Source organism: Bubalus kerabau, chromosome 7, assembly GCF_029407905.1.
Source record: "Bubalus kerabau isolate K-KA32 ecotype Philippines breed swamp buffalo chromosome 7, PCC_UOA_SB_1v2, whole genome shotgun sequence".
NCBI classification, from domain to species: Eukaryota; Metazoa; Chordata; class Mammalia; order Artiodactyla; family Bovidae; genus Bubalus; species Bubalus kerabau.
Window position 1 is genome coordinate 109,739,301 of NC_073630.1, and position 22,740 is coordinate 109,762,040.

The 22,740-nt window shown below is 42.6% G+C and overlaps 1 protein-coding gene across 1 annotated transcript in view; it reads right to left on the reverse strand.

Annotated features, from left to right (window-relative positions):
* Positions 1–389: 389 nt before the first annotated feature.
* CLNK (cytokine dependent hematopoietic cell linker) overlaps positions 390–22,740 on the reverse strand; it is a 123,116-nt gene continuing 100,765 nt past the window's right edge. The window contains exons 15-18 of the mRNA XM_055587425.1: positions 21,398–21,531; positions 15,984–16,061; positions 11,300–11,455; positions 390–536 (exon numbers count right to left, since the gene is read on the reverse strand). Coding sequence (XP_055443400.1) covers positions 390–536; positions 11,300–11,455; positions 15,984–16,061; positions 21,398–21,531 — 515 coding nt within the window. The remainder of the gene's footprint in view (positions 537–11,299; positions 11,456–15,983; positions 16,062–21,397; positions 21,532–22,740) is intronic.

Consider the following 22,740-nt stretch of genomic DNA (forward strand, 5'->3'; position numbering starts at 1 on the left):
ACAGCACCAGGTACTAGAAGGATCATAAATTTGGGGACTCTCACCCAGACTTGTCAAGTGCCAGTTGCAAACCCTGAAGCAATAGCTTCTTCTAACCTTGGTTGCTTATCTGTAACATGAGCATAATGACCATGTTTGTAGTTCTTTTCTTTGGAAGATATTTTTTAAAAACCAGTTTTTTTATTTTTGCATCCATCTTATACATGTTTCTTCTGTGATGTGAGCTTTCAAAACCATGTTGATTTTCCAGTTTCCATGATAGAATTTTTTTTTTCTACAAAATCAAAGAAGAAATCCCTTGAAGCCACAGAAAATAATCTTTTTTGAAACAAAGGAAAAAATGACAGAAGCACTGGATCCACTGATCTGAAGATGAAACAATGAGCAGGCTACCTAGGTGAGAAGTGTCTGTTGACAGGGAGGGCCTGAGTTAGGTAACACTGCTCCCTGTGGGTCCCAGTTTTATCTTTCCCGTCAATAAGTATAATAGGAAAATACTTGTAGTGTTCAATGATGGCTTCCACCGAGTCAAACTTCTGAAACACAGAAGAGAAAGTTAGTGAAAATTTAGGACCTTTGTGTATGTCGGTTAAAGTACAGCCTAAGATGCTTCATTTTACTTAGGAGAGAGGGCAACTCATTTGACTTTTTTTTTTTTAGATTGTAAAGGTATATCAGGAAGCGATTAAAAAAAATTATTGGAGTATAGTTGATTTAGAATATAGTTGATTGGAGTATAGGAGATAAAGATCTTGATGCTGGGAAAGATTGAAAGCAAAAGCAGATTGGGGCAACAGAGGATACAATGATTAGATAGCATCTCTGACTCAATGGACATGAATCTGAGCAAACTCCAGGAGATAGGGGAGGGCAGAGGAGACTGGCGTGCTATAGTCCATGGGGTTGCAGAGTCGGACATGACTGAGCAACTGAATAATAACAATGATAGCAACAAATAGTTGACTTACAATGCTATATAAGCCTCAGGTATACATCAAAGTGAATCGGTTATGCATATACGTATATCCATTCTTTTAGATTCTTTTCTCATATAGGTCATTACAGAGGATTGAGTAGAGTTCCCTGTGCTCTACAGTGCATCCTTATTAGTTATGTATTTTATATATAGTAGTGTGTATGTGTTAACTCCAGTCTTCCAGTTTATCCTTCCCCTCTCACATTTTCCCCCTGGAGAAAGTTGATTTTTTTTTTTTTTTAAAGGATGTGGCAAAGAAGCTCTTGAATGATAAATGGTAAGATTAAGATAAGGAGGGTGACCAGAAGTGAGCCCTCCACAGTTCTCGAAGCTTCCCACCCATGGACTGTTCACCAGAATCAGGTCACATTGGTCAGTTTCCACTCTGTCATTGTGTTCCTATGATAAGCAGTTCAAATGGATTAATTACACTGCAGTCAGCCATGAAGACTCCCTGGTACCTCCCTTACCTGTCCCCCAACTGTGACAAATTAAAATGTGGATGATCACGTTTTGACTTCACTTTGTAAATTGATGGGAACATCTGCAGTGAAGCCTCTCTCCTGTACACCCCTCTTGTTTTGATGCATTCTAGACTAATCAGGAAGAATACTGATGACCACAGGGCTTGGCCTGGTAGTTCTTGGCCAATTTAGTGTTCTTACCTGGATTTCTTATGCAATAAACAGGTAATAGCAGAATGTTACACTTTTATGTTTCTAGAGATGTACAGATAAAGTGATGGGGTGACTAAATGGAAGGGAAGGTGGTTTCAAATATAGAGGAATCAGGAAGTGCTTTGTGGAAGATACAGACTTGAGATGGGCTATACAGTGTGGGTGAGTTAAGTGGACAAGGTGGATTTAAAGATACTAAGAGCAGAGGAAGATGTGTGTGCAAAGACAGGTGTTGAGCACATGTGAACACAGACAGGAATTCCTGCCTTTTGTAACTTTTTGTGAAGTGAGCAGGGCAGGAATGGACCTTCCCTGAAGAGCCAAGGTAACTAGCTCAGAGTGGGAAGCAACTTCCTCAGAGGTCACACAGCTGGGGGCAAGACCAGGAATGCAAACTGGTTTTTCTGGATGTGTATGAGTTTCTTCCCTGATGTAACTTTACCTATGGCCTGTGAACCCAGTGTTCCAACAGAGCTGGGTCCAGATGGTGCAGCATGAAGGAGGGACCTGTGTTGGGGATGACTTTGATTCTCTTGGGCTTTCCTGGTGGCTCAGACGGTAAAGGATCTGCCTGCAATGTGGGAGACCCAGTTTCGATCCCTGTGTTGGGAAGATCCTCTGAAAAAAGGAATGGCTAAGCGACTGACACTTTTGATTCTCTCTAGTTTTGCACATCCTCCCTCTGCCCAGCACAGGAATGTTTGCAGGCCTGAGGGACATTCAAGAGGGAATGAGATTGTCAAGGTCTCTGTCCTCATGGAGACTCATGCATTGCATTCAGGTGGGGGTGGATGGAAAATAATTCTGTCTCCAAATAGATCTTTTCATGTAGGGATAAAGTGCTGTGGAAATAATCTCCAGACTTGAATTTTTGTCAACATTACAAAACCATTACTTACATTCAAATTCTGTTGGGGATTGGTATAGACATCTAGTATTTTGGTTCCATATTATAAGAATATCTTGGCGTGAATACATTCTTATTTCTTATATGTATTTACAGAGATAATCTATTCCCCTATTTTGGCTCTTTTTCCTCTGGAATTAATCTTTAGAGGGAAAAATGCCTGCTTTGTAATCTCACTCCTATTTTCTCTAGGATAGTCTCAATATAATGAATTCAATACTAATTATTTATAATCTACTCCATGGATGATATTTGCTATGAAATTGTAGTTTTAACAAGTAGTAGGAAGCAAGCTGGGCAGACGTAGTAAGTTATTCTGTCATCTCTTATTACTGACTCCCAGAGATAGGCCAACAACTGACATATTACTCTAAAGATAATTTTTAGAAAGATTATAATTAAGCTCTTAAAACTTTTATATTAAATTCCCTTTTTCGGAGGACAGTAAATACCATCCTAATATTAGATATTAAAATTTGTTTAAACCTTTGGCAATTGCCCTAAATACCAACCATAGGCAATGTTTCTCTGCCAGAAGGTTAACCATTCTGTTTGGATCCACACATGGGAATAATAGAAGAAAAGAGAAAAAGAGGAAGAGAGAGAGAGAGATGCAAAGAGAGAACGAAGAGAAACAGACCTGAGAAGTGAAAAATCAACTCATTGATTAATTATCTCTGTTTCTTAGTCTTTACACTTTATCAAGTAAATGTCTATCATAATTTTCAGCAATTTATCACAAGCGTTTGAGATCACTTCTTTTTACTAGACTCCACAGCAATGTCGACAGATATGAGTTCTAAAACTTGGCAGCAAGTAGAGCTCTGCAGGTTATTAACAAGTAGGTAGCTCACTGGTGGGTCCAGGGCCAGTGTTCTGCTGCTGCTGCTGCTAAGTCACTTCAGTCTTGTCTGACTCTGTGCGACCCCATAGACGGCAGCCCACCAGGCTCCCTCATCCCTGGGATTCTCCAGGCAAGAACACTAGAGTGGGTTGCCATTTTCTTCTCCAATGCATGAAAGTGAAGAGTGAAAGTGAAGTCGCTCAGTCATGTCCGACTCTTAGCGACCTCATGGACTGCAGCCTACCAGGCTCCTCCGTCCATGGGATTTTCCAGGCAAGAGTACTGGAGTGGGGTGCCATTGCCTTCTCCGGGCCAGTGTTCTATCAGGTGCTAAATATTTCAAATCTTAGCCCTGCTTAGGTGCAGGCATTGATGGGTACAGATTAACAGAGTATTCCCCTGGATGGCAGAGACCCGTCTTGCTCTGCTCTCTGTCCCCAGAATGAAGCATCAGATCTAGCATAACGTAGGCATAAAAGAAGGCATGGCCCAATACTGAACAAATGAGAGATGTGGCTGAAAAGTAGCCTCCATGAGATATCCTGTGTCCTAGTTCCTGGAATCTGAATGTTTCTAAGCAAAAGAGTATTATTTAGCATGACAAAAGTTGGGACTATGTTAAGGATCTTGAGAGCAAGGTCTTTAAAAAAACATTAATTATTTTTGGCTTTCCTAGGTCTGCACTGCTGCACACAGCCTTTCTTGAGTTGTGGTGAGTGGGATTGCTCTCTAGTTGCCCTGTGCTGGCTTCTCTTTGCAGTGGCTTCTTTTGTTGTGGAGCATGGGGTCTGGGGGTGTGGGCTTTAATAGTTGCAACTCTTGAGTTTGGTTTCCCCTTGGCATGTAGAATCTTCCCGGACCAGGGATTGAACCCATGTCCCCCGCATTGTCAGGAGGATGTTTAACCACTGGACCATCAGGGAAGTCCTGAGAGGAAGACCTCGAGATAGGAGTTCAACTTAGGCTATCCTTAAAAGCGATCACACGTATTCCGTATTCCCATAAGATAGAAACAGAAGAAGAGTCACTTGGAGAAGATGAGAAGGCAGCGTGACATCAGAGGCAGCAAACAGAGTGATGTGGCCACCAGCCAAGGAAGCCAAGGTGTGCTGACAACTGCCAAAAGCTGGAAGAGGCAGAAAGGATCTTCCCCTAGAGCCTCCAGAATAAGCATAACCTGCCAATACCTTGGTTGCAGAATTCTAGACTTTGGAGCTTTGAAAGAATACATATTTGTTGTTTTATGCTACTAATTTTGTGGTCTTTTGTTACAGCAGCCACAGGAAGCTCCAGGTGCTCCCTAAACCTAAATTCAGACATGAATTTCTGGTCACATGGCTAACAGAATTACCCAACTTTATAATATGCTGCAACTCAGACCTTCCTAGGCTCATTCTTTGCAGGCCTATGTGGATTTGCTTACCTTCTGTGCTTGTGACAGGTGTCGACAAGCTGTGCCTTCCCAGGGGACCAGACCAGGCTGCTGCAACTGTTATGGCCCTTTGTGAGCTTTTCATTCAAACCCAGGGCACACAGATCCAGTGAAAGGACTTTAGGGAATCATTGAAGGCAGAAGTGGTACTTACTAACCACCTGCCTCCCTCTATGTGTCTAGAACCCTGTTTACATCATCTCATCTTACTCTCAAAATAGCTCCCATGTTAGAGGTGACCCTGCACTGTATGCACAGTTAAATTCTACAGTTTGCAAAACAGCCACCAAGCCACAGGAAATCAAAATGATCCTTGAAAACCCTGTGCCTCGTTACGGTTCTCCTGCAGAGTCAGCTAAGATGCTACTTAATTCAAGCACCGGATAAAATAGCTAGTAGCTGATTTTCATTGAGCAAAGCCTGGCTGCAGGAAATTCTTTCATCTTTTCTTAGCAATGGGAGATTCTTCCTCCTAAAGGCAAAGGGCTTAACAGAACCATGAAAAATGTGGTGGAACTGAGAGCAGTCTAGGTCATCCCCCTCTACACCAGGGCATAGCTCATTCAGAAGAGAGGCAGGAAGAACCAGCTGTAAATTGTGATTCTTCACCCAGCGTCTGGCTCACACTAAAGCTCCAGGTAGGTGTTAACTAATTTTCAACTGAAGTTCTAGGTTATTTTCAAACGGGTTGGGGATCATTTGCATTTGTTATGATGCTGTCTGAGGCTATATGAGAAAGGCAATATTTTTGCAGACTATGTTGAACCCCAGCTGTGTCTGTGGGCCCTGGTTCCCAGGTGGTTCAGTGGTAAAGAATCTGCCTGCCAAATACAGGACATGTGGATTTGATCCCTGGGTGGGGAAGATCCCCTGGAGAAGGAAATGGCAAAACACTCCAATATTCTTGCCTGGAAAATCCCATGGACAGAGGAGCCTGAAGGGCTACAGTCCATGGGGTTGAAAATAGTGGGATTTAGTACGAATGCACGCACATGTCTGTGGGCCAGTGACTTCACGCTTCTGGGCCTCAGTTTCCCTGTCGGTTAGATGGTGATATTGATAGCACCTACCCTAAGGGTTGCTATGAGGATCAAACCGATCAAGTAAATTAATAATTGTTAGCTGCACAGTATAGTGTCTGTGCATAATAAATGATGTAAGTGTGAAATAAACATGAAAAGGAGACTCTTGCACGGGAGATGCATGAGAGGAGAAAATTCCATAATAAACCAAAAAGAGTCCTCTTAAGCATTTGCATTTTTTTTAGGTTATACAAATGAAAATTTATATAAATTGAGAAAAAAATCTCAAAATATAAGATTTTAGGCCTAAAAGTACTATCAATATTGTAAAAATCTAGGAAAATGATATATTATGCTGATTTTATTTAATTATTTTTCACTGAAGTATAGTTGATTTACAATGTTTCAGGTGTACAGAAAAATGAGTCAGTTATACTGGCTTGGCCAAAAAGTTCATTCAGGTTTTTCCATCCCATCTATGGAAAAACCCAAATGAAATTTTTGGCCAACCCAACACATTTGAATTCTTAAGGGGTCCTTGGTAGCGATAATTAGAGCTGTTCATCTGGAAGCTGGTGGTCTAATCCAAGGGTGGTCAGGATGGCAACTGTTTACCTGCTGAGGCCGGCAGTGAGCTGGCTGGCAACCTGATTCAACACTATGAGGAAGTTATCGTAGGGCCACTGTTTCCTCTTTCACAGGCAGACCAAAGTATAGCTTGAAAAAAGCTGTAACCTCTTTACAGCTTGGTTTGCTCACTGGTAAAAGGGGTTCAATAATGCATCCTTTCCAGAGTGTTTTCAAAGGTGAGAGCAAATGAAAACAGCAGCTCGGAGAGAGCCCAGCACATTTTAGGGAACGTGATTTTCATTTCTTGTATTCTCTAAGGAAAAGGAATCCTAAGCACTTAAAGTCGGAGTCAGATAAGCCTTTTTTTTTTTTTGTAAATGAGAAATTCTGTGAGCTGGCAGAAGACACAGAAGAATAAAGGGAAATTGAGCTGGGAAATTCCATTAACCATAGGTATCTGGACCCAGAGGCTTCCCAGGTGGTGCAGTGGTATAGAATCTTGTGTCTGCCTGCCAGTACAGGAGACACAAGAGACATGGGTTGAATCCCGGGCTCAAGAAGATCCTCTGGAGTAGGAAATGAAAACTCACTCCAGTATTCCTGCCTAGAAAATTCCATGGACAGAGGAGCCTAGTGGGCTATACAGTCCATAAGGTCACAAAGAGTCAGATTTGACTGAGCAGGCACGTACTATCTGGACCTAAGGGGAACTATGTCCTAGTTATCACCATGACCCAGTCAGAATAATACAAAAATAATAATGACTAACATTTATTGATATGTCCCAGGTAGTGTTCTTAGTGTTTGACATTCATTAACTCACTAATCCTCATCACAAAAGGAAATAGTTGCAACTCCTCTTTGTAGTTGTGCTGTAACCCTTTGTTTTTGTTGTTCAGTCGCTAAGTCGTGTCTGACGCTGTGACCCCATGGACTGCAGCATGCCAGTTTCCTCTGTCTTCCTCTATCTCCAGGAGTTTGCTCAAATTCAAGTTCATTGAGTCAATGATGCTATCTAACCATCTTATCCTCTGCCACCCCCTTCTCCTTTTGCCTTCAGTCTTTCCCAGCATCAGGGTTTTTTTTTTTTTTTTTTTAACAGTGAATCAGCTGGTCAAAGTATTGGAGCTTCAGCTTTAGCCTCAGTCCTTCCAATGAATATTCAGGGTTGATTTCCTTTAGGAGTGACTGGTTTGATCTCCAGTAGTATTAGTAGTAGTAGTAGTACTGAGTAGTAGTCTGAGAAACTCTCAAGAGTCTTCTCCAGCAGCACAGTTTAAAAGCATCAATTCTCTGGCACTCAGCCTTCTTTATGATCCAGCTCTCACATCTGTACATGACTACTGGAAAAACCATAGCTTTGAGTGTACAGACTTTTGTCAGCAAAGTGATGTCCCTCTATTTATTATGCTGTCTAGATTTGTCATAACTTTCCTTCCAAGGAACAAGCATCTTTTAATGTCATGGCTGCAGTGACCGTCTGCAGTGATTTTGGAGCCTGAGAAAATAAAATCCGTTACTGTTGCCACTTTTCCCCCTTCTATTTGCCATGAAGTGATGGAGCCAAATACCATGATCTTAGTCTTTTCAATGTTGAGTTTCAAGCCAGCTTTTTCACTCTCCTCTTTTACCCTCATCAAGAGGCTCTTTAGTTCCTCTTCACTTTCTGCCATTAAAGTGGTGTCATCTGCATATCTGAGGTTGTTGATATTTCTCCTGGCAATCTTGATTCCAGCTTGTGATTCATCCAGCCCAGCATTTCTCATGATGTACTTGCATATAAGTTAAACAACCAGGGTGACAATATAAAGCCTTGTCATACTCCTTTCCCAACTTTGAAGCAGTCAGTTGTTTCATATCTGGTTCTAAGTGTTGCTTCTTGACCTTCATACAGATTTCTCAGGAGACAGGTAAGGTGCTCTGGTATACCCATGAATTTTCCTCAGTTCATTGTGAGCTACACAGTCAAAAGCTTTCACGTAGTCAATGAAGCAGAAGTAGATGTTTTTCTGTAACTCCTTTGCTTTCTCCATGATCTATTGAATGTTGGCAGTGTAACCTTTTGATCCCTTTCTTACTTGGCAATATTTGGAAGATTTATTTATGTATTAATTTATTTATTCACTCATGTTCTCCTTTATGCCGAAACTTTCCCAGGCTGGAGCAGAGTCTGGTGAACTGACCCCACGGTGGCCTGGCCAGTGCTGACTACCCTCTCCAGCCACGTGTGATTCTCAGAAAAGGACTCTGGGTCATGCACTGGGTTTAAGCTGGGATGTCCACACTCGTGCCTTCCTGAGGCATTTTGGCAGCCTTGGCAACAGTCGTTTTGGTATCTATTGAAGAACAATAGGTGTCTGTGTGACAGTTCTGGTTTCCTATTGTGCCAGTTTTCTTGGGCCTCCACAACAAAGTACCACCCACTAGGGTGGTAGGGAACTTAAATGATGGAAATGAATTTTCTCCCAGACCTGGAGGTCAGAATTCCAAGATCAAGATGTTGGCAGGGTTGGTTCCTTCTAAGGCCTCTCTCCTTGGCTTGAAAATGTCCCCTTTCTCTCTGTGACCGCATATCTGTGTGTGTCTATATCCTAATCTCCTCTTCTCATGAGGACACCAGGCCCATGGGGTCAGAGGCCACTCTAGTGACCTCACTTTATCTTAGTCACCTCTTTAAAGACCTCATCTCTAGGGGACTTCCTTGGTGGTCCAGTGGTTAAGAAACCTCCTTGCAATGCAGGGGACGTGGGTTTGATCCCTGGTCAGGGGATAAGAAGCGACTTAGCACGCATGCATACAGGATACTAAGATCCCACATGCCACAGGGCAACTAAGCCCGATGACCACAACTCCTGAGTCTGTGTGCGCTGGAGCTCATGTGCCCCAACTAGAGTCCATGTGCCGCAACAAAAGATCCCACAGGCCTCAACTAAGACCTGATGCAGCCAAAATAAATAGAACAAAAACAAACAAAAAGACCCTGTCTGCAAATACAGTCATATTCTGAGGTGCTGGGGGCTAGAATTTTCACATAGGAATTTGGGAGGGGGCTACAATTTAGGCCATAACATACACCGGCAGATAAACAGAGGGGGTACATGAGAATCACTGAATTACAGAAGTCCAGACTTGCAAAGAACATTTACATTTGAAGAACCTAAAGCCCAGAGAAACAGTGGAAACAGTGGCTGACTTTATTTTTTTGGGCTCCAAAATCACTGCAGATGGTGATTGCAGCCATGAAATTAAAAGATGCTTACTCCTTGGAAGGAAAGTTATGACCAACCTAGACAGCATATTAAAAAGCAGAGACACTACTTTGCCAACAAAGGTCCATCTAGTCAAAGCTATGGTTTTTCCAGTGGTCATGAATGGATGTGAGAGTTGGACTGTGAAGAAAGCTGAGCACCGAAGAATTGATGCTTTTGAACAGTGGTGTTGGAGAAGACTCTTGAGAGTCCCTTGGACTGCAAGGATATGCAACCAGTCCATCCTAAAGGAGATCAGTCCTGAGTGTTCATTGGAAGGACTGATATTGAAGCTGAAACTCCAATACTTTGGCCACATGATGCGAAGAGCTGACTCATTGGAAAAGACCCTGATTCTGGGAAAGATTGAGGGCAGGAGGAGAAGGGGATGACAGAGGATGAGATGGTTGGATGGCATCACCGACTCAATGGACATGAGTTTGAGTGGACTCCGGGAGTTGGTGATGGACAGAGGCCTGGCGTGCTGTGATTCATGGGGTCACAAAGAGTCGGACAAGATTGAGCGACTGAACTGAACTGAAAGCCCAGAGAAGTGAAGTGACTGGCCTGAGTTCACACACTTAGTAAATGGTGATAGAACTTGAACCCTATCTCACCTTCCCTTTCCTCCCTCCCTCCCTCCCTCCTTCCTACCTTCCTTCTAGTAGAGTTGAAAGAACAACTTCTCTTTGCCCTCTCACCACCTGTGCATCTCTAGCCCTCGACTTAATTTTCTAAGCTTCCGTTTCCCTGCATCTAAGATAGGAACTGCTGTTCTATCAAAGAGCTGTTGAGGGTTAAAAAAGATAATGCAGACTGACCAGGCCTAGCATAAACACAGCAGAAATCAATCTCCTTTCCCTTTTCTCTCTGATCTATTTATTCAGTTATTAATGAATGCTTTAATTGAGTCATTCTTGCACCTAGCTGCCTCTCAGCAGACGTGTACTGAGGTTGGTCATGCTCAGCATAGCACTGGATGCAGTGACTAAGCCCACGATCAATGTGGGGACACACACCTACTCATTCCTAATGCCAGTACCGCCGATGTCGCCAGAAATGGCTGCAGTCAGAGTCAGCGCTGGGTGGGGAAGGAGTGTGGCATTAACATGGGTCTCAGGCAAGGCTTCCTGGCAGGTAGGATGGAGATGTGTGTTACAGAATGAGTTTTCTTTAACGGGCCAAGCAGGAGAGACGGTGCATGGAAAGGTCAGGATTGGCTGCAGGTCCTGTGAGCTAAGACATGGGCGAGGATGCTTGTGGAAGGGGCTGGAAGGATTAGATTACATTCTGTACCTCCAGGGTGGCTCTTCTCTGATCTGCAGTCATGGGGATTTGGGAGTGACTCAGCCAGCATCTCCCAAAGTGAAGTCGCTCAGTTGTGTCCAAATCTTTGCGACCCTATGGACTGCAGCCCACCAGGCTCCTCCATCCATGGGATTTTCCAGGCAAGAATACTGGAGTGGGTTGCCATTTCCTTCTCCAGGGATTGAACCTGGGTCTCCCACATTGAAGGCAGACTCTTTCCAGCCTGATCCACTAGAGAATCCCTGTGAACTCCTTCAAAGCTCCCTTTATTGCTGTCCTTTGGTTGCAAAAGGGAAGCCGTTGGGTTATACCCACCTCATCTCCTCTGAGTCCCGTCCCCAGGGCAAACTGCTGATTCCTCTCCAAGAAGCGGATTTTCACATTGTAGACTTTGTTCCCATAAAACACCACCAACACATAGGGCTCCGCCCTGGATTTTGCAGAGCAATCTCGGACCAAGAAGGTGCCATCCTGAAGCAAAAGGAAGAACAATGATCCTTCCAGCCCCTTCCATAATGATCTTCATAACCAGGATCCACCCTCCCAACAGGCACAGCAGTGAAGCCTGTGTGCCTGAGATCCCCAAGAAGCTTTAGTTTTTGGTAAGCCAGTTCTTTATTCAATTTAATTCAGTAGGTGTTCACTGAGGGTTACAATCCTAAAGGAAATCAACCCTGGATATTCATTGGAAGGACTGATGCTGAAGCTGAAGCTGCAATACTTTGGCCACCTGATGCAAACTTCTAACTCATTGGAAAAGACCCTGATGCTGGTAAAGATTGAGGGCAGGAGGAGAAGGGGGCAACAGAGGATGAGAGGGTTGGATGGCATCATTGACTTGATGGACATGAGTTTGAGCAAGCTCCAGGAGACAGTGAAGGACAGGAAAGCCTGGAGTGCTGCAGTCTGTGGTATCACAAAGAGACACGGCTGAGGGACTGAACAACAACGTGTCTAGGGGTTCTTGTTATTATGTGAAAAGTGCACCATTCAGATCACAACACTCTCCTCTTCCAAATCTTCCAATATCCCCCGCTGTCCTCAGTGCCATGCCTACAACTATAAAATGATGTTCATGGACCAAGGTAGCAGACTCTCCTGCAGTTTTATCTCGGTCACTCCTGCAGCCTCCAGCCCTGGGATGATGGTGCTGGTCAAGCTACCATTTCCCAGGGGCACCATCTTGCTTTCAGGTTCTTAGTATTTGCACAAGCCACCCCCTCTGACTTCCCTTTCCTCCCCTCTCTGGGGCTGCTGTCCGCCATCTGCCAGGGTTCATGTATTTCCTGTTCTGTAAATGTTCAGGGTATTATTCTAGAAACAGTAGGAACACTGCAGGTTTTGAGTAGGAGAGGATTTGAGCATTGACGTTGATCCTCCACATGGGGAGATGGCTTCAGTCACTGATGTCGAACTGAGTGGAAAGACTTTATGAAGGAGAAATAGAAAATAGAGCATTGGATGAGGTGACAGGAAGTGCAGGGCAAAGAAGAGGAGACAAAAAACGTTCCAAGTTGATGTCTCAGAGATGGAGTGAAACTCAGAAGCTTCAGTGTCACAGAAGCCAAGGGGGGACAGCAGAGGTTTCCAAAAGAAAGCCAACAATGTGAAATGGTCTGAAGGCTGTAACTAGACAAGCTATAAATATAATATCAAATAATCAGGCACACCCTGGGGAGTAGCTCAGGATGAAGATCTGGTCATAAAAGGCTAAGAAATGGAGCAATCTTCCTGAACAGGTACACATATAAGGCTTAGTTCTGTGGCTACATCATGTCAGTTATATGAGGAAAAATACTGAAAAATCTTTAACTGTAATTTCATTGATTCTTGGATATGTAGTTATAAATATGTAGAGTAGATCTAGTTAAGTATGTATAGTACTATGCATTCTTTATGTGATAGGTATTGTATATGATAATTTATATTTGCAATTATCTCCTCTATTGACTATATTTCATTTCTATATGTTTATATTATATACATGCATATATAATAATGATTATAATACTCTACAATAACACTATAAATATATTAAATTTATAATTAATACTATAAAACTATAGTGATGTCATGATGATGCTGGCAGCTAAGGTTTACTGAAAACTGCTCTCAAGATGCCAAGCACTTTATACACATTTTATTTGATCCTTATATAAGGTTTGAGGAGGTATTTTATCCCCATTTTACAGGTAAGAGAATTAGGTTCTAATTATCTAAGTGGATCCCCTGACACATCACAGCTAATCAACGGAATACCAAAAAGCCAAGGCCACATTCTTGCTATAAATACACCAATCTCCAAGTGCATAAAGTGAATTTAAGGAATTTTCTGGAACCTGTTCTGCCAAAAATATTCAGCCATAATTAAAGCCTTAAGACTCAAGCACAGAACATTGCCAAAGATTAGAAAGTGAGGAGGCCAAGACATGTGGCTGGTTTGGGGGTTTATCATTTAACACTCTGCAATGAGTTTGTCACAGTGAATTTGGGCAACCCTGTAATTTGAATTAAATTATCTTACATAAATGGGAAAGATGTTTTGACAAAACTGAGACAAACCAAATAGGAAAATATGAAGTCATTCAACTGAGATTCTGTTTTCTCAATGCTTTTTGGGAAACAGGCACACAGAAGGGGAGGGAAGGGAGCCTTGAAAATGCCCAAATGCAGCGGGAAGGACATTATATGGCAGGTACATTGCCCTTCTAGCACCGTCCACACAAGGGGCTCCTGGAAGTAGGTCTTCTAAGAGCTATTTTTCCCTTGGGAAAGAGGCTCAGGGAGTATCATAGTTGATTAGCCAAGAAAGGACAGGGTTGGAGCTGGCACGACTATGGCACCATTAGACGCAGCAGAGGTCAGCCGTGTGTGGGATTCCTCGGGGAGAGGGAAGGGAGAGTCCTTGAGGCAAGCACCACCCAGCCACCTATGAGTCCTTTGTAGTCCCTTCTAGAAAATAAAGAACTACAGTGGCTCCTAGAGGCTGCTGTGATCTTCTGAAAACAGCACTGATCTTTAATACAGGTTCTGGCACTTTCTCCACCTTGTACTTGAAACCTTAGCCTCAGTTTCCTTATCTAGAGAATGAGATAGTTTTGCTAATTCCTAATATGTTCAAGATACTTTGTTATCAGATGTATTAATTTCCTACTATTACTATAACAAATTTGAATGAACTCAATGACTAACACACAAATTTATTCTCTTACAGTTCTGGGGATTGAAGTCTGATATGGGACTCACTGGATTTAAATCAAGGTGCCAGCAGGGCTGTGTTCCTTCTAGAGATTCTAGGGGGACAATGTATTTTCTTGCCTTTTCCAGCTTCTAGAAGCTGCCACCAGTGCTTGCCTTATGGCTCTCTAGGGCTAACTCTGAGCCTCCTGTCTCCCTCTTACGAGGACCCTTGTGATTATTGTCAACCTTCCCTGATAATCCAGAATAATTTCCCTATCTAAAGATTCCGAACTTAATTCCATCTGCAATTTTTTTTTTCCATATAAGGTGACAGAGACACAGATATTAGGGATTAGAAAGTGGATATATTGTGGTGGGAAGAGCATTATTCTGTTTACCCTACTGCTGCTACTGCTACTGCTAAGTCGCTTCAGTCGTGTCCGGCTCTGTGCGACCCCATAGACGGCAGCTCACCAGGCTCCCCCGTCCCTGGGATTCTCCAGGCAAGAACACTGGAGTGGGTTGCCATTTCCTTCTCCAATGCATGAGTGAAAAGTGAAAGTGAAGTCGCTCAGTCATGTCCGACTCTTCGAGACCCCATGGACTGCAGCCTACCAGGCTCCTCCATCCATGGGATTTTCTAGGCAAGAATACTGGAGTGAGGTGCCATTGCCTTCTCCGTCTGTTTACCCTAGCAACTTATATATACTTAACTTAGTAATTTGATAGCAATATATTATATAATTATATATAATGTGTATTAATAATTTAATTATATCAATTCTGAGAGCTAAGTTTTATTAAAATTTATTGGTGGCCTGTCATTTATTCACCCATCTGCTAATTAAATAACTCATTCATTTTTGTATTTCCTCACTCAACAATGACAGTTGTATTGGTTAGCTGAGGATAAGTATTGATATTCCATTGGTCCTGAGAGCCTTCCTGTCACTTCTAAACAATCTATTCTAGTTCTTGGCACACAGTAGAGTTAGTTGCTTAACAACTATTTTCTATTTGTGATATGGTTATAGTAGTGATTTGCTCTGATCACAGTTATCCCAAGTCCTCTCTTTTTTTGATCACCTGTAGCTTTGGAACCTTTTTTTTTTTTCCCCACACATTTCCACTTGTTTTGAAGTTGAGTCTGGTCATGTGGTTCAGTCTGGCCAATGAAATGTGAGCAGAGATGCAGCATGCTATGTTTGAGAGAATGTGTTGAAAACCAGTGTGTGATTGGTGTGAGCATACATTCAGATGGAGCCTCTGGCAGTCTGGGTCTACCCACCCAAACCTGTCTTGAGCATGAAGCTCAAGAAACAGATACAGTTCTGTTATGCCAAGCAACTGAAATCTTGGGGCTGTTTGTTACTACAGCATGATCTATCACATCCTGACTATTTTAGCATTTATCATCCCTGCTATTTCTTAAAGAGGTAAGACATAAAAAGCCAACTGTACCTTGGGCAGATCTATAGGAAGGACATGAATCTTGAACAAAGCAGAAGGAAAGCACCTTCCACTGCAGACTCCATTTCTACCCTAGCCTCCACATTTGGTCTCCAAAATAGATCCTTAGGGTTGATTTTACTATTTTCATTTAACAAATAAAGAAACCTGCATTTACAGATGTTTAGGAACTTGAGAAAGTCACACAGCTGATAAGTGCTACAACCAAGTCTCAAATCTAAAACTATTTGAAAACCCATTTTCAGTGACAACCTCCCCAGCAGTGAGAAATTACAACCCATGACCTATGGGCAGAAAATTCTAGGATGACTACAGAATCAATGCCAACATGCCCTGGAGAAGCCATTACCTTGTTCTCCTTCATTAATGCCTCTTCCACTGCCTGGCGACTGTATTCTCCAATGTACCATTCGTTGTGCTGGACATCCTGCAGTACAGGTGAAATGGTGAATGCTTTAGGGTCAAAGGGAAGGATTGTTAATTAAAGTTTACTTTTGTTCCACTAATGCCAAATCATGGGGCTTCCCAGGTGGCGCAGTGGTAAAGAACCTGCCTGCCAATGCAGGAGATGTAAGCGATGTGGTTTCTATCCCTGGGTTGGGAAGAGCCCCTAGAGTAGGAAATGGTAACCCACTCCAGTATTGTCTGGAAAATTCCACGGACAGAGGAGCTTGGGGAGTTACAGTCTACAGGGCCGCAAAGAGTTGGATATGACTGAGTGACTGAACACACACTCAGTGACCGATCACAGCTGAACTTATAGCAAATATGCAGTAAAAACTGCCTATCCTTGATCTTGAGATGGACACAGACAAAGTAACAGCAGTTTAGGAATTGTAAAATTGACATAACAGATCTGTCATTGAAAATAACCAGAAATGTTACTCCATCTACTAAGAAAGGTGTTTTGGCACCAAACTCAAAATGGGTAACAAACCCTTTATCATCAATGCTTTCTGAACCTGCCCCTGCTGAAGCTTATTGAGGTGGGTGTATGTTATTTTTGATCCCTACGAGGCCCTAGTCACCATAAAAATAGCAGGGGAGGGAAAGATAGGTGTAGATTGAGAGCATCTTTAAAATTTTTTTTAAATTAATTTTAAAATTTTTATTTAAAATTTTTTTATTCATTTATTTATTTATTTTTGACTGCACTGGGTCTTTGTTGCTGCATGGACTTTCTCTAGTTACAGCGTGCAGAGGCTACACTCTAGTTGCGGTTTGAAAGCTTCTCATTGTGGTGGCTTCTCCTGTTGCAGAGCATAGGCTCTAGGGCACGCTGGCTTCAGTAGCTGTGGCACATGGACTTGGCTGCCCTGTGGCATGTGGAATCCTCCCGGACCAGGGATCGAACCCTTGTCTCCTGCATTAGCAGGCGGACTCTCAACCACTCTACTACCAGGGAAGTCCTGAGAGCATCTTTATGTCAATTGCCTAAACTCACCTGTGGTAGGACTGGGATTTGAACCCTGGTCTGTTTGGCTTTCTCTCTGTGCCATGGTATCATATTTATACAAATTTATTTCTTTTGATTATAAAATCCACCACATCAGAGAGAAGGTAGGGCAGTCAGGGAGATGTGCCATGGATCTGCAATTCCTTTACTGAGTTCCAAGGATAATAATATTAAATAACCCTTTTCCTAGTCCAACATCTCCAAGGCCCTCCCTCATTCTTATCCCAGTCTGTGGCCACAAGAATCCTGTAGGGCAGATGTTGTTAGGACAGTGGAGGCTCAGGAAGTTAACTTCTGTTCCATGTGGCAAGAACTAGGGATTTGACATCAAATCTTTGGTTTTCAAAATCCCTGGTCCTCCCAGCACAAACCTGATCTTGCAATGATGGGTTCACCAAGCACATGAGCATCACTGGGAAAGGCATGGGCTAGCTTCCCCCCCCAACTCTACCCCCTCACTTCTTGCCCCCATCAGATCTGAGGATGGGGGCCTGGCCAGCCAGCTGTGCTTGCTCTTGTCTGGACACACATGGTTTCAGGGCTTGACATGAGGTAGCCCCGCTGCCTGGAAACTGTTTAGGCTCCTCACTCCTCCTCCTCCCTGGTTCTGCCATTGTCTTCCATCAAGCTTGGGGGCAGAGTCACCTCTTACTTGAGGCATCCTTTGGAATGAATCCCTTTACCTAGTCCCTACTGCCAGGGGTGGGTGTGTGTTGGAAGGTCCAGAGGTAGGACCTGCTCCCCTCAGAACAAAGTGCAGCCCAGAACCCCACTTCCCTGTGGGAGAGGGAGCTCTCTGTGCTGAGAAAGGTCTGCTGCTTCTGGGGAGCTTCTCTGCCAGTCTGGGAGCCTGACAGGGCTCAGTCACGCTGTGCTGCTTCTACTCTGATTTTGTTAGTCGAAGCTGGAGCTACTTCTTCCCTAGTAGCTCAGTTGGTAAAGAATCTGCCTGCAATTCAGGAAACCCCAGTTCAATTTCTGGGTTGGGAAGACCCCTGGAGAAGGATAGGCTACCCACTCCAGTGTTCTTGGGCTTCCCTGGTGGCTCAGTTGGTAAAGAATCCTCCTGCAATGTGGGAGACCTGGGTTTGAATCCTGGGTTGGGAAGATCCCCTGGAGAAGGGAACGGCTATTAGAGATTTCATAACTCTGTAGTTCTCCAGGTGTGATCATGAGTGTGAGCTGGCGTGTTTAGGTGCTGTTCAAACTGTGAGGCAATTCTGAATGACCTGGAGGGAGAGATGGGCGCCTTTCACTTTTCTTTCCAGCCCTCTGAATAATCCAACAGGGGTGCTTCATTTTGGTGCTTAATATCACTATGACATTTCTTTAATTTTTTAAAATATCTAGATTTTTTAAATGGGTGGATTGTGTTTATTTATTTTTCATGTGTTTATTCATTTATTTTTTGGCCATGCTGCACAGCATGTGGGACCCTAGTTCAAAGACCAGAGCTCAAACCTGTGCCCCCTGCACTGGAAGTTCAGAGTCTTAAACCCTGGACCACGAGGGAAGTCTCTTGTTCTGGCATCCCTAATCTCTCCTTATGCTGAGGTCCATTAGTGAGTGATGGCATCCAACCACAATATAATAGCCTTGTTTTGTTTGAGCTAAAATGAATTTTTTTTTAAAGCTGTGATAAAACCATGTGTGTGTGCTCGGTTGCTTCTGACTCTTTGTGACCCCTGGACAGAGGAGCCTGGTGGGCTACAGTCCATGGGATCTCATGGGCAAGAATACTGGAGTGAGTTGTCGCTTCCTACTTCAGGAGATCTTCCTGTCGCAGGGATGGAACCCAAGTCCCTTGCATCTCCTGCACTGGGAAGTAGATTCTTTACCACTGTGCCACCTGGGAAGCCCCTATACACAACATATGATTTACCATGTCACCACTTTCAAGTGTACAATGCAGTGACTTTGAGCACATTCATATGGCTTTGCAGCCATCACACGATTCTGCTCCAAATATTTTCATCATCCCGAACTGAAACACTCTACACGTTCAACAATAATTCCGCTGGTAACCACCATTCTGCTTTCTGGCTCTATGAATTTACTTATTCTATAAGTAGACTCTATACTGGTCTTTTTGTGTCTGGCTTATTTCACTTAGTGTTATGTTTTTAAGGTTCATCTATTTTGTAACGCATCAGGATTTCATTCCTTTTTACAACCGAATAATGTTACTATATTTCATTTATCCATTTATTTGTTAATAAACATTTGGGCTGTTTATACTTCACAGCTATTGTAAATAATGCTGCTGTCAACATGAGTGTACAAAAGTTTGTTCAAGTCCCTGCTTTCATTTCTTTGGGTGTATACCTAGAAGTAGAATGCCACGGTTAGTTTTAAGATTACTTTCTATGTATGTATGTAATACTGGTTTAATAGAGCAGTGATGTAAAATGAAAAAAAAAGTTAAAAGATATTACTAAGTATAACATTATTATAGATAATATACAGATGGGCCACAGATCGTAAACATACATTCAGATAGTTGAAATCAGGAAAGTCCTGGTTTAGTGCAAGCCTCTCCCATGCCTGAAGAATCCAGGTTCTGGGAGGGGTGTGATTTTTGGATAGATACCTAGGTAGGACTCTGGGATTCCAGTGCTTATGAAGATGATGAAAAGGAAGCCAGGTATGTAAGACGGGGCAATAGAAGAGCCATGCACAAACACTTCTATGCGCATACCATGTGCAAACTATGCACAAAGTCAAACTTAAGAGTACGAGACTTCTTTTAGACTTAAGGTCAAAATTAACACTAAGTATAAGGACAACCAATGGCACTTGGAACATTGCAGGAATATGAGCAATTGTTCCAGTAGTCACGTGTGGATGTGAGAATTGGACTGTGAAGAAGGCTGAGCACCGAAGAATTGATGCTTTTAAGTGGAGTGTTGGAGAAGACTTGAGAGTCCCTTGGACAGCAAGCAGATCAAACCAGTCCATCCTAAAAGAGATCAGTCCTGAATATTCATTGGAAGGACAGATGTGGAAGCTGAAACTCCAATACTTTGGCCACCTGATGCGAAGAACGGACTCTTTAGAAAAGACTCTGATGCTGGGAAAGATCTTCAATCTTCCCCAGGAAGATTGGTCCCCAGGAGAAGGGGATGACAGGAGATGAGATGGGTGGATGGTATCACCAATTCGATGGACATGAGTCTGAGCGATCTCCGGGAGCTGGTGATGGACAGGGAAGCCTGGCGTGCTGCAGTCCATGAGGTCACAAATAGTAGGACATGACTGAGCCACTGAACTGAACTGACTAGAGATATTCTATGTGCTCTGCTCCTGCTTAAAATCTTTTGCAAGCTCTGTAGCAGAACTCTTAGCCTATGAGGCTATGGAATGGAGACCCAGAAGGAACATGTCCTTCTGTGCCTTATCATGAAAGACTTTAAAGTAATGTTGCAACGTGATGGAGGGAAGAGGGTAGAAATTAAAAGAAAGTTTTATCCCCCCATATAGGTGAGTATAAGTGCAGCACGGCCTGAGAAGAACTGGTTGTGGGAATGGAGAATATTTTAGAAAGAAAGCAGGAAATAGATGAAGGACAAGTAAGAATCCATCTACTATTACATCTGTTTGCATCTATGCCCCTTTTTACATCTCTCCTGGGGCAAAGACCATAACTTCTAGCACATTGTCTGGTATAGAGTAAGTGCTCAGTAAATGCTTGCTGAACGGTTCAAATGAAATGAGCATACAACTTGTGAATCTTTTGTTGGAAAAACAATTGCAATATGTAAATCTTCATCAATTGTAAAACACTACTGAACAAGCAATACACATACAACACAGTTCTAAATATCTCTATTTTTTGGATTAACTTTTAAAAAAGCACTTTTAGAATATGGAAATATGCAAGTTGCAAATTTTAGTGAAATGGCAAGATGCAATGTTATACAGCGAAATATTTTTAAAAATATTAACCCACAATAATATATAGCCAGAAGGGGGAAATCTCAGTGCCAATCATAATGATCTCCTTTTTAGGCATTGTTCAAGAAAGCTCTCTTTAGGTGCTGTGTGTGCATGGTCAGTTAGTTCAGTCATGTCCCACTCTTTGTGATCCCATGGACTGTAGCCCACCAGGCCCCTCTGTCCATGGGATTCTCCAGGCAAGAATACTGGAGAGGGTTGCCATTACATTCTCCAGGGGATCTTCCTGACCCAGAGATCGAACCTGCATCTCCTGCATTGCAGGTGGATTCTTTACTGCTGAGCCACGAGGGAAGCCCCTATTTAGGAGCTAAGGTCATCTAGAAAAGTGCCGTAGGAAGTGTCTGTTTTACCTTGCCATCAGACCTTGCGGGGAAAGGTTTCTTCCTGCTCGTGATTTTATGAAGTAGTGGATTTTCCCGAGGGCCAGAGCTGGCTGGAGACTGACATCTCTGAGGAGCATAGGATGGCATGCTTTCTTTATGATCTGGGAAAAGTAAATTCACATTTAAATATGACTATGATGGAACCCATCACTCCCTCTGGTGTCTATGGCAACTTAGTCTCTACCACCATCATCTCACTCTTGAGAGCAGTCTCCGCAGGACTGTTCTCTTGTTTCAGATTTTGTCCCTGTCTCCCTAGGGCATCTGGAGTCACCTTCAAAAAATGTAATTCTGACTTTACTACACCCGTGGTACACATCCTTCCATGATGACCTGGAAGAAAATCCAAATATTTAAACTGTCAATAAGGTCCTGTATAATCTTCCTCTTCTTATTTCTTCATCCATCCTCTACTGTCCATGCTGTCCTGGCTGTAATGAACTTTGCTTAGTTTCTTAAACAAGCCAAGCTTGTTTCCAACTCAGAAAACACCATTTATTTTAAAATGCAAAAGAATAACTTTTTGTTTAAATGGATCATCTTTTATAACCTGAAAGAATGACTAATAGACAAATTATGGTTACTCAGACTTGGGCACTTGGCAGATGCTTTACTAAAAATGAACAAAGTAAGCCTGTCACTTCATGGAAAACAACTGGCAGTATTTGTGGCCAAGTTTAATATTAGACTTTTCAAGGGCAAACTGGAGTTTGGAAAAACTTGTATCTGCCACAGTGACTTAATAGCATATCCACAGTTGGACTTTTCTGATGAGATTGGAGGCATTACTTACAAATGTGATTTAAAAAAATATTATATAATAAAATATGTTAATGTGAGAAAGATCTGCTCACGTCTGTGAATCACTGTTTTCCAAGTGACTAATATATGATGCTACAAAATCATGTCTGGGGAAGAGTCTTTAAAAGGGAAGATAGACCAATGGATTTCATAGTAACAGAATACAAAAAATTCATTGAAAGGATTTTGATTTCACATGGCACCTAAGCTTTAAGATACTACTACTTTGTCAAGTTTTGATGTGGCGTATTCTCTAATTCAATAAAAATAACATTTTCACTGTGTCATTCCAGTAAACCTAATAGAAACGAATTTCAAGAAATGAAGGTTACAAGGCAATATCAATAACCTCAGATATGCAGATGACACCACACTTACGGCCGAAAGCGAAGAAGAACTAAAGAGCCTCTTGATGAAAGTGAAAGAGGAGAGTGAAAAAGTTGGCTTAAAACTCAGCATTCAGAAAACTAAGATCATGGCATCTGGTTCCATCACTTCATGGGAAATAG